Source organism: Papilio polytes, unplaced genomic scaffold (genome assembly GCF_000836215.1).
Source record: "Papilio polytes unplaced genomic scaffold, Ppol_1.0 DF821289.1, whole genome shotgun sequence".
NCBI classification, from domain to species: domain Eukaryota; kingdom Metazoa; phylum Arthropoda; class Insecta; order Lepidoptera; family Papilionidae; genus Papilio; species Papilio polytes.
In genome coordinates, this window is record NW_013527915.1 from 5182590 (window position 1) to 5194931 (window position 12342).

General features: G+C 30.8%; 1 protein-coding gene across 1 annotated transcript; it reads right to left on the reverse strand.

Annotated features, from left to right (window-relative positions):
- Positions 1-3020: 3020 nt before the first annotated feature.
- On the reverse strand, positions 3021-6718 carry LOC106109241. Its single transcript, XM_013290656.1, has 3 exons — positions 5861-6718; positions 4336-4531; positions 3021-3461 (listed from the first exon to the last, which is right to left on the reverse strand). The coding sequence occupies exons 1-3, from the start codon at positions 6644-6646 to the stop codon at positions 3301-3303; spliced, it is 1143 nt and encodes a 380-aa protein (XP_013146110.1). The 5' UTR covers positions 6647-6718; the 3' UTR covers positions 3021-3300.
- Between the last annotated feature and the right edge of the window lie 5624 nt (positions 6719-12342).

Consider the following 12342-nt stretch of genomic DNA (forward strand, 5'->3'; position numbering starts at 1 on the left):
GCCCGAAGGGGTACTTATTATTTTTACTTTGTATAGATGTTTGTATAAATTAACTAGCTGTTCCCGTGCGACTTCATCCGCATAAAATTGTGAAAATTTTGTTTTATTGATTACGTTTGTCAAATTATCAATTACAAATGTCAAAATGACATGATATGATGACAACCTTGCTTCCTTGATGTTGGCAGCAACTTATGGTCTCTTTCCCACATTAGGGTTTTTATGCAAAATAGTTACCCCCTAAGTTTAATGGCGTTAAAACATATAGCCTAAAGCGTGACGCAAGCGTAGGGCTTTTTATTAAAGAAAAAGATGTGCTGTAATTGCTGACATCTTAGGCAACAAAGAAGTGTGTGTTTACGCTTTATTATAATAGTATAGATTACAATAAATAAATAAAAGACCAATAACACAAACGTAAAACCTAAGATTTAGGACTTTTTATTACGCTAGATGTACTACGTTTTTACAAACAAGCAGATCATAATTTCTCAACTATCTCTCTAATGTATCAAATTGGACGCTTCATTCCTCCGTATCGCAGACTTTTATGCCACGAAAAGCAAGACATGATAAATTTCGGATTCCGTGAGTGAATAAGATGCCAACGTTACGTGATATACAACCTTACCCTTTTTGCTTGGAAAAAATACGCTGTTGAAATAAGGCATTATCAGCCTACTTTGGTTTACCACTAGGTGCAGACTAGGTAATTATAATTTTCTTTATATATGCTAGATATAGGACAAAGCTGCCATCTTGTTTCGTTAAAATAGCGAATGATCGTTCTTAGATATCTTTAAGAAGTTAAAAGGTACATTGACAGCAGAAACACTGCCTACCTTACAAGGAAAGGGATGAGCAGGGAAAAGATATTAACCTTTCTGACTTGCGTTTCTAGACATTACCTAACTTTCAATTCCTTGGAATGTTAATATTAATGCACTTATGGCATTTAACAAAAAAATAGTGTTGAATCTACACCTCTGCTTAGCTGTTCCATTTGCAACGTCAAAAAGCATTTCTGTGCTTCAAACTGAAGTGAACTGAAACCATTGGAATATTTGATATGTATACCATAGTTTCCGGGGACAAAATCCATTTCCGAAATTGGGTGTGTTTTCAGTGCGATCTTTTTAAACAAACTGTGTCATCCGACATTGACCAAAGTATAGTGCGGCAAAAGAACTATTTGTATTACTTTTAAAAAATATGTAGAATTATATAAGTTAAATACATGGTCATTAAAAAAGGACTTGTGGTTGAAGATGTATTTGTGAATAAATTAAAAACTCCTTAAAAAAATTATTTTAATCGTAAAATATAACTTATTATAGGATTATTTTATTATGTTACAGTACTTTATCGTTATTACATATTTAGTTGACTACATATACAATCTAATATGTATTTTCACTATAAGTCTCCTCATATAAAGATTTATTTTACAATGTAGAAAATAAATAAAGTTAAAGAATACTACAATAATTTTATTATTTTAAGAAAGTTGTAAATGTTAGTGATAGAGCTACAGTCTCTAATAAAAAGACCTTCTTTTTTTGTGAACATGTGTTTTAAAACAAAGATCCACATCAATCAAAAAAAGATCAAAGACGATACTAATTTTGTGTACACTATTACACTATATCTATTTTTAATTTCTGTTGTTGGACAGTTATAGTTTTCAGTACGTTGATGATAAAAAGAAAATACTCACTAGTCTTACAATTTTATCTTAATGTTATATTCTAATAAGAATTCTTATACATATACATCAGAATAACACTTTTTAGGGCCTGTCCCACCACTGGCTGATAGTTGCTCAGATAACTTAAAAATGACGTCACTGTCAGATAAGGGAACAAAATCAAATATTTCCATCACATATTTTTCACGTTCGATTGTAATCAGACAATTTACAATTTGGTGGAACAGGCCCTTAATCTCCTCATTGTAATAATATTAATTAAATCGCTTTTTATACACTGAATCGTTTAATGTAGCATTTTTGTAAAAAAAAATTAGACCGTCCTTATAATCCAATACCATCTTAACTCGTTAAGAAAAAAATAAACACTTTTTAATTGACTTCCCAAAATAAGGGGGTTATCAATTCATCAGTATTTTAATACCGTTATAATGTAATTTACATTAAGATTTTATGAAGTTGCAATGAAGAATTATGTCTTAATGGATTTTGATAACCCCTGATATCATGCTAGTCTTAATTTTAAAACGTGAATAACATTTCTAGCATACGATTATGACTTCTGCTACGGAAATGCTATATACAACACTGAAAACTTTGTAATACGAATACAACCCAAAACCAAACCAATAATCGACATAACCTAAACATAAACTTGTTACATCCACTTATAAATTGTTTGGGGTCTTGCCGCTTTACAAGTTCTGCAAATCCGAACAAGATTACTGACAACTTGCTTATATAATAGGGTCATGTTATGTTACATCAAATGTGATTGACTTATTCAAAATATTTACACTAGTAACTTAATTTTTGTGTTTACGAAAACTTCATAAATTCTATAATACAATAGGCATTCAAAATTTTGAGAATAACGAAACTGTTATTTGATAATCATAAATGTATACAATAGAAAAAAAAATCTTCAATATTTTAAATTTGAAGTTTTTTATTACTGTTATTAATTTTCTATGCGTTTGTTTAAATCATTATTAATGATTATGCTAAGAATTAGAATTATATTTTACAAGCAATATTTAAACTAAGAGTACACAATGACTAGGTATTCCATTTCAAGTAATGTAACGACAATGGCACAAGTTTAAAATGATATAATTTGACATAGAATTAAGCACCATGTTATAATCATTATGTTACTTTAAACTATACTTGTTTTATATATTAAACAATGATCCCTTACGACAGCATTAAAACTAAAGAAATATTTTAACGTTTAAAATCCTTTTAGATACAGTTTACAACTTTTCTCGTTATAACCATTTCATTTGCATCAAGTTTGCTTTAAAAAATTATTTGTTTTATTATAAGAAGTATACTTTTACCACCAATAAATGCCTAATTATGAAAACACTGAATGTATAAAATATCAACACTCACTTGTTTTTGTTTGCTTTCACTTCAAAACTCCTAAATTGTTCTTTTCACCATGAATATTTCTATATATCACTAAAACGGGTCAATAAAATAATTGACAGTACATAATTTGTACTACATCCATAATATTTATATGGTTTCGTTTGTAGTACAGTTCATAGATATGTGACAGAAGTGGCAGGGCCGGACTGTGACTGCTACGCTTTCCTCGCAGTCCCTAGTTCTGAAGTCCTGCGCTGCATCGGCAGCAGCTTTCGGGCGAGCCGTCTGAAGGTGTTGCGGAACTGCCTGCTCATACTGCAGTACAGAACAAAGTTCACGGCAGACCCTACCAAGGCCATAAGATCCATAACCTCGCCTGTGGAGAGAGTTATTAATTTGTATTTAATTCTTATTAAATGTTGAAGTATGATTCATTAAAATGAAGTGTCTTTGTTCTACTAATAAGTAAATACAATGTTAGCTTTATGAAAGTTCACATTTTAATTAAAATAGATATTGCGCAATTTCTAGACTAAACAGTTGTTCAAAGAAATATTTTGTGATTTACAAAAGAGGTCGTGATATTTTAACGAAATCTGAACGAATGAAATAATGTTTCAATTAGTTGAGAACTTCTAAAGAAAATTCACTTATTACATTCCTGTAGTCGTTTGACTTCGCAGAAATAACTTAAGAGAGAAAAACTTAGAAGTATAATTAGTAACTATGGCTTATTATAATACATTTTGACAAAGAGTATATAACGATAAGATTTGTCCGTTGAGTAAGACATCAGAAATGCCTTTCTCAACCCTATTCACATGTAATGTGAATATTACAGACTGGGATATTATTCTTCTTATTCTAAAAAAGCATTTATGGATTGCATTAATCAATATCTTTAGGTTATTAATTAACGGTAACAAGAGTAACACAACACGTGACTCTCATTTGCATGAAATAAAAGTGTTGCCTAACATATCAAAAATGTTTTGCAAAGTATAAAATTCAGCGTTAATTGGTTGCTGTACGTTCTCAAACAAGCTGCCAATCCATATAAACCGGTGAATATTATCGTAACGAAACACGTCAGCGATTCTGAATATGAAGCACTCAAATTACCTTAACATTTCACGTTAATTACTGTAATTCACAAGTACGAAAAATTATATAAGCACATATTTGGATATTTGGATAATCGTTGAGGTAAAGTTATTAGAGATTTATTAAGCTATGTTAACCAAACTTACCAAATGAGTAGTAACATTGTTGAAAAAGATGTGGAGCTATTGCGGTAAGTAAACCAAACAATGCTTGCGGCAGTTCTGTAGCTAGGAAGAGCCCCAGTAAAGCGACGAGCATTCTCGTTGTACGATCCGTTCGTCCACCGCCACTCGCCGCGCGTTTACCACCACCGGAGTCCTCTTTTAGTCGAGCTTTTTCAGCCTGCATTATATCAGTATTATCAATATTGATATATTTCATCTATCAGTGGGTTTCGAACGGCGTTAGTCTTATTTTAATACATATACAAGTGTCAATACAGTCGAAACCCACCGTAAGTACGTAAATGTAACACGACAAAGGGCAGACAAAAGACAGACTAGAGACCTTTCTAATTACGTTAAAAATTAATTAACGTATAAATTAAATTGACAAATAAGCGTAATGCGTGTGCGTGTGTTCGCGTTATAGATAAACAATATATCTAAATAAATATTTTTTTATCTATTTTACCAAAACAATGCATCAGAGTCATTTAAAAAATTAAACATTACAATAAAAGTTAACGGATATTGTAACAGATGTTAAGAATGGTAATTTTGTACAGTCAGCAACAAAACTACATATTATTTATCAAGTATTAAAAAATAAAATTTCCCGACAATCACCTCCAATCTTTGTATAATTGTAAAATTTTAATATTCATAACTCATTGATACCGGAGAAAAATCTATACATGTTGTATTTTGTGATAAATCATATAAATAATGTTCTTGCATATTTGCTCTAATGGTTGAAAATGATGGAAATATAATATACTAGCTTTCACCCGCGACTCCATCCACGTGGTATTAAAAAAAAGTAAGTAGCCTATATTAATAAATTCCAGACTATGGTTTACATCTGTGCCAAATTTCAGCCAAATCCGTTTAGTCGTTTAGGCTATAAATTTATATTTATATATAGGCTATTTTTATCGTTTAGGCTACAAACTAATAAACATTCATCCATCCATCTAAACTTTCACATCTATAAAATTAGTAAGATCGATGTTTTAGAATATTATTAATTTTATTTATTATCCTATTGACGCTGACTGTACCTGTTAACGATTTAAAAATGACATATTCTAACGAGAACAAATTGAGGAAACCTAATTTCCGCTACACCTGATACTCTCTTGTACGTAAAAGGGCTCATAAATAGGAGTATAAAGGAAAATACATATATTACATGTACATAATGCCCATAGAAAAATGTATTCAACCTAAATGGTTCCTTGTAAAAAACTTAGCAATATGAACTCTTAGGAATATTTTCCTTTCATCAGTTGTATTAATGTTTTATTAACTTCAGAAACAAATGTCTTTGTCTTTAAACAAGCAGAACATCTTTAGAAACAAAACATTATTTGTTTCTGTTTTTATTTTAATTGGATTGTATTCAAGCGATGAAACAAAAAAGGAAAATAATTGTGACAACTTTTAGTACATACATGGTAGAAAATGACACAACGAATATATTGTTATTGTAAAAGAATTTACAAATTACCTCGTTCGTTAACAGTGCTGATTTTTTCAATAATTTTTGTCTCCTTCGGTCGCTTGACTTCATTTTAAGTATGAGACAGACGCTTAAAATGGACAATACTATACAAGGTATAAGTTTGATAAAGACGCTATATATCCAGAATATCGCTGTTAACAAATCCTCGTTATTCGTCATTGTTATTGCATATTTTATGTCGTAATCTTTTGACATGTTCATCGAAGTCTCATTTAGTTCTATCATGCCAGTCTCATTGTTATTCTTGTTAGGTATCTCTTGTATATCCATAGCGAAGTAAATAGGCAGACACATTATAGGACAAACGACGTAAGCGACAGCTATAGCCAGATTTGTGTTACGTTTATTACAAAGAATTCTGTTTTTCTGCGGAAACTTGATAGCGATGTATCGCCATATCGCAAGAGTTATAGTTAACCATATTGATATAGTATGAAAAGTTTGACTGAATATGGAATGGAAATAGACGAAGACGGCCCATCCGTAGGAGTTCCGGTGTAGTTCGGAGCCGATAGTTGTGTAGATGTGCAAAGCGAGAGGTATGTAGTCGAGCATGACGAGGAGGTCGGCTACAGCGAGGGCGGTCAGGATGGAGTTAGTGGATGAGATCATTTCCTTCCGACTCAGTACAGCGATATTAACGGAGTTGGCCGCAGAGCCGAGCAGGCAAATAATGAGCGCGATGTAGCCGTGCACTTTTATATAGACTCGCTGGAACTCTCGTCCCCCGGGAACGCAGTACGCCTCCATAATGTCCGTTGTTGCATTCATTTTTCCTGCTTAGTGATTACTTATGTTGCTAGATATTTTCAGTTGTTGTAACTGAATTGCGGGAAATGTACCCATTATCTGTAACAAAAGGAAAATAAGTTATTACTAATGTAATTCAACGACGAATTTTTAATACTGGTTGTAAGACTGAACGTACAACCGTAAATAGTATTTTAAATCTGTTGGGTTCTTTCTTTATAAATTTTTGGCATAAATCTCTACCCATACAGGTCATATGGATTAGCAGTGGGACTTACGGTAGCTATTAACGTTAAACTTGCATGTTGTTAATGGACAGTATCCGGGGCGTAGCGGGGTCGCGCTAACAAAGGTAACTTCCCGGTAAACGATTAATCCACGAAAAAGTAAGGCAAACAATTCATGAACGCCCGACACCCTCCCTTTTAAAAAACATGGTATTACCATTACGACTCCTAATTACCAAAAATAGTAACCTATTTTAAATATTATAAATCTTAATGAAGATAAGTAAAAACAGAAGCTTACCTACTTCCGCGTTTGTACCTATAAATCAACTTTTTTATTTAGAATCAGGGCATCATTTGTGTTAAGATGAAATATTGTAACCTCGATTATTCTATTTATCGAACGGCGTTCTATTTTATAACGCATATAAGTAAAATATTTAGGTATTGTATTCATAAATACTTTCGTATGTGTAGCAACAGGTCACTGAACCTTACGGCCTTCAGAGCCACTTATCATATAATGTTTTATATTGTTATGTTTATGTTGGTTTCCGCTGAGAAAAAAATATAAATAAAACGTATGTTACAACATGATGCATCTGTATTAGTGTATTTTTAGTAAACTCAATAATATAATAAAGACTGCCTACGTGCTCAATTTTTTTTGTAATCTCAGATGAACTCGGAAGAAATAGATCGCAAACAAATTGGCCTGCCCTTAGCAAACAATATATGTACATTGAAAGTAAATTGTTAATTCACTGTTGTACGCCATAAAAATTAAAAATTCAGATACTAGTTATAACACATGAACTAGGACAGTCGACAACGCTTTGCCGCATTAACTATTACAATGTCGTTTCATCATTAACCATTTAATAAAGGGAATACTAATGAGATTGGAAATATGTTAACATACATAAGAAACTTTAATTATATATTATGCATGAAAAGGCCAACTAAAGTTCCTCCTAGATTGTAAGAAACAAAGATCAATAGAAGGGTCCAAGAGGCCACAATAACAAACAATCAAGCCCTCACTATTGTTTCCAAAACATTAACTATTTGAAGGGTACGGGAATTAGTTGTTTCTATATAACTTTCTTAGATAGTTTGACCTATCGTTACGTAGATTAGCGTTATAACTTTTACAAATAAGGGTAACATTGTTTTATTCGGAAAGTTATTTCAAAATTTTGTAATTGCGGAAAGATGCAACATGGCCGACGCTAGATGGGTTGACCTGACTAAAACATACTAAATCCCGTTTAACTATCGTTTACGATACTGTATATGTAGCTGGAAATCGATAGAAATGTTCAACCATAAAAAAGAATACAGAAGAGATGGATGGAAGCTGTCAAGACTTTCTGATATGAAGGATAGAACTTAAAAAGAAGTAAACACAGAATAATGTATTTCTTTATAATTTTAGATTCTATGTTTTAATATTTTTCGTAAATAAAGCCGCTATTTATAATTTAGACAAAAATGTATGCAACAAACAATTAGCTATTTTAGAAGAGAGGCATCTGGTATCTTTCGACATTAATCTTAAAGCTATTCTCGAAAAATACTGTGCGAAATATCTCAAGAAAACCTGAATGTATTATCCACCTTTTGGTAGAAAACTGCAAAACATAGTTGTGAACTAAAATACACTAACATTCAACGGAGATCCTAACTGAGGTTCTATTTATAATCTACAATAAGTTACTACACTAACACTGCTTAGAGTCGGGCTACAATAACTAAATTAAAAATATCTGCAATTTTGAAAAGTATTGTCTACGAAGATAGTGTTTTTAGTAATAATTCATCATCTTGGCCTTGTCCTTGCGGAGGGTCTGCTACACTTCCATACACTTCATTGATAATTAAGCTAGTGAATTTATAATTGGATGTAATGAATTTCTTCAGTAACATACTCGTAGCAAGGTTAGATTTAGCACTATAAGTGAAAGCGGACAAGGTTAACGAAGCGTTTGACATAAACGGCACGAGTAAACTTCGACACTCAACGGCGGTTTATTCAATTTTCATTCCGTTCCAATCCCTATCGTTTTAAAACCCAAACAGAATGCAGACTTTCGAAATTTGGTGTGCAAATAACATTTATAGAATTTAAGCAATTCGGCATTTAATTTTTGCGCCAGATAATATATCAGAAAAAAATCACTTATTTTTGCTGCAATAAACTGACTGTGACATGCTTTTTGAAGCCTTTGACTGATATAAATATCAGGTCGACATGTAAATCTGTATGCATCTTTCTAACATTTTCTAATCAAGACCTGTTATTGAGACAAGTCTGACTAAAATATTATGATATCATAGTATTCATAATCGACACAATCTCCGCTGACGGAATCATCAAAGAATTATTATATTAAAATTATTATACTGAAATTATTTACTGCGTAATTTAAATCTAATACGCTATATCGTTACTCTATTTTAATGCATAAACAGTTAACGTATTTTATAACATCCGACCTTTATATTAAATGTTGTCGGTGGCTATTCTTGTATACGGATGTAATCATGTTTCAAAATTAAAAAAATTATACAATAAATTAATAAATCCCTAATTTCAGAATAAGAAATCATAATAAACATTGTAGTTTTTACGAAATGTGAATGCGTATAAAATGATGGAAAGACTGAAAACATACTTGATATTATTGATAACGCAATTGATATAAAATAAGCTCTTGATAAATATTAAATCGATCATATCTAAAGCTTGCACAACGTTCGAAACATTACTTGATATTGAGTTTGTATATTATTGAGTTATGTTTTATATATTGTGTATTATTCAGTTCAAACTTGTTGTTTAATAAGTAGTTGGTGGACTTAATTTTACAGTAACTCACAGCGGTTTGTCTCCTAAAAGCTCTGCACTTAGCAAAAGATTTTATAAGACTTTCAACTTTTACGTTATTAAAGTAACTTACACTACTTTTCATTCTGTTGTTATTATATTAAAAAATAATAATGTAAAATGCCATCATTCGAAATATAATTAAAACATAATCATGTTGAAGTTACACTATTTACTGATAATTCAAAAACTTACAGCGGTAGATATCGTCTCAATAGACCTTCGACAGCGGTTGTTATCTAGGGCGAAGTATTTACTTTGACACAACTTTTAATGTATTCCCATCACGCGCCCCCATAGTTTTAAGATAAAATTGAACTCAGCCATGTGTTACTTATTACTCTATCAAACTTTATTATTTATCGACTTATATTACAAACTTGATTAGTTGAATCAGTACCGATTCAATTTCATCGCATTTGAAAGGCGTTGAGAGACCTTTATGTACTTTTAAGTTCGTACTATCAATATATTTAATGTTAAACTTGAGTTTACTAAAGTAATCGTCTCTAATAAACTTTAAAATACCGTTGGAATTATAAAAAACATGTGAGTGTGCATTCGTTATGCACGAGCAGTCGATCTGCCCACGATCATCCGACACACTTGTTTAATGTTAACAGAAAATAAAAATAGACCTATCAATTGCTACAAGTGTAGATTATCGAACGTATCTTCCAAATAAATAAGTCGTACAAACATGTAGAGATCGTTTCTCAATCTCTTATTGATCTAATAATGTTCTTATAACTTTTTGTCTACAATTCTATCTTTTCAACTTATCCAAAGTGCTGTTTGAACTTTATAATAAGTTTTAAAAGTATGAAGTGACTTAACTTTGAAATAGTTACGGTAAAATAGCTGAGGTTTTCATTACTGATAAAATTGCAACTCAAACACTAAAATAACTCTCTTTACATAAGTGATTGTTTACATTTACGTATAATACGGTATTGTTTAGAAGTCAAAGAACCATGAACAGTCCAGCTCTCTTTTATTTTAGGCCATGTTTCTGATTATTTTAAACATGTCTAAATTCGCGCTACATCCTAAGAGAGATAATTTTAAATCTATTGATTACCTTATTTTTAGTTCTTTCTACATAAATAAATAAATTAAATAAGAAAATTAATGAAAGTGGCAAAGTATTGAAAAAAAAGTGCTTGGCCTTTAAATCTCACAATGTGCTCCTTTTTTAATATTTTATACAATGTCAGCATTATCTTGTTTCATCGTTTAATTTCATAGAACAGTGAACTCTTTTCATCAAGTAACATAACTTTTAACAAGAAGCTTTTGTAGAATTTATATCTAAAAGACTCTTTCGATCAATTTAACATACTTAAAATCGTGAAAGTAGTAATCGAATTTTTTTTATACGAAATATATTAAAACATTGAGAAACCTCGCAGATATTATAAAATAAGTAACATATGACATGAAAGTTGATTAAAAACCATTTCTGAAATCAAATATTTGGACATAGTTTATTAGACATAGAATAGTGACACTGGGGTTTCCACATAATTAATACATTTGTATATCTGAAACTACGTAGACGCGTCTTGCGGTTTGAAAACGTGAAATTACCAGACAGTAGACGTGCCATCAGGCGTACGTTTCCTAGGATTTCAAATTTCAAAGCCTCATCAGTAAATACAGTGGTGTACTCGTAGTTACATAGGTTTTGATATATTATGCAATTTTTTCATTGTAATTATCCCTAATACTCGTAATTAAAAATTGTTTAAATCTTATCATAATCCCATATATCTTTATTTCTTATTCTTTATATAATACATTTAAAATCTCACCATTACTATTACGTTTTGAACTTGTGTTGGTGTTATGTTGAAGTCTTTGCATTAAAAAAGAAATAAAAAACTCATCCTTTTCATTTTTTCCTGCTTAACTTTGCCTTTTTAACAAATCTTTTAATTGCCTAGTACCATATCGTATGAATAATGACAAAAGAAAATAATTTTTACACTGCAAAACATTTTTTACCATCTACAGTGAATTCATTTAAAGAAAAACTACAAGCTTAAAATAGATATTAATAATTAGAATGTTAAAAGACTATGATAAATGTTTAATGAATCGCCGAATTCCACAGTTTGTTTGAAAGCTCTTAAAATAAATAATATAAACTCTATCCTCTTAATTTAACGATCTGATTCACCTCTTTGCTGACTGAAAATCACATACAAATCTCATTATGGTTCACGTACCGACTTAATTTGAATTAAGACGAACTCACTTTAGATGATCGCTTTATTACTAATTACTTTATAACAAATCCTTTTTAATTTGTTCTTTAATATCATATTAAAAAAAAAACTAAAATATGCTAGTCTATGTGAAAATTTTAATATAACCGAGGACTTGTAAACAATCTGCTTAATTTAAAGCATTTATTTTGGAGCAAAATATTGCAGTAACATTTTCACGATAACCAAACATTTTCAAGTACCACTTTTCTCCACTATTTGGTGGTAGGATAACTTAACATGCCCTCGTGTTTACTTACTTTCTACTACATACTACCATTTTCAAAAGATTACTTTTTAATTATATGTATAAAGTTCTAAAAACTTTTT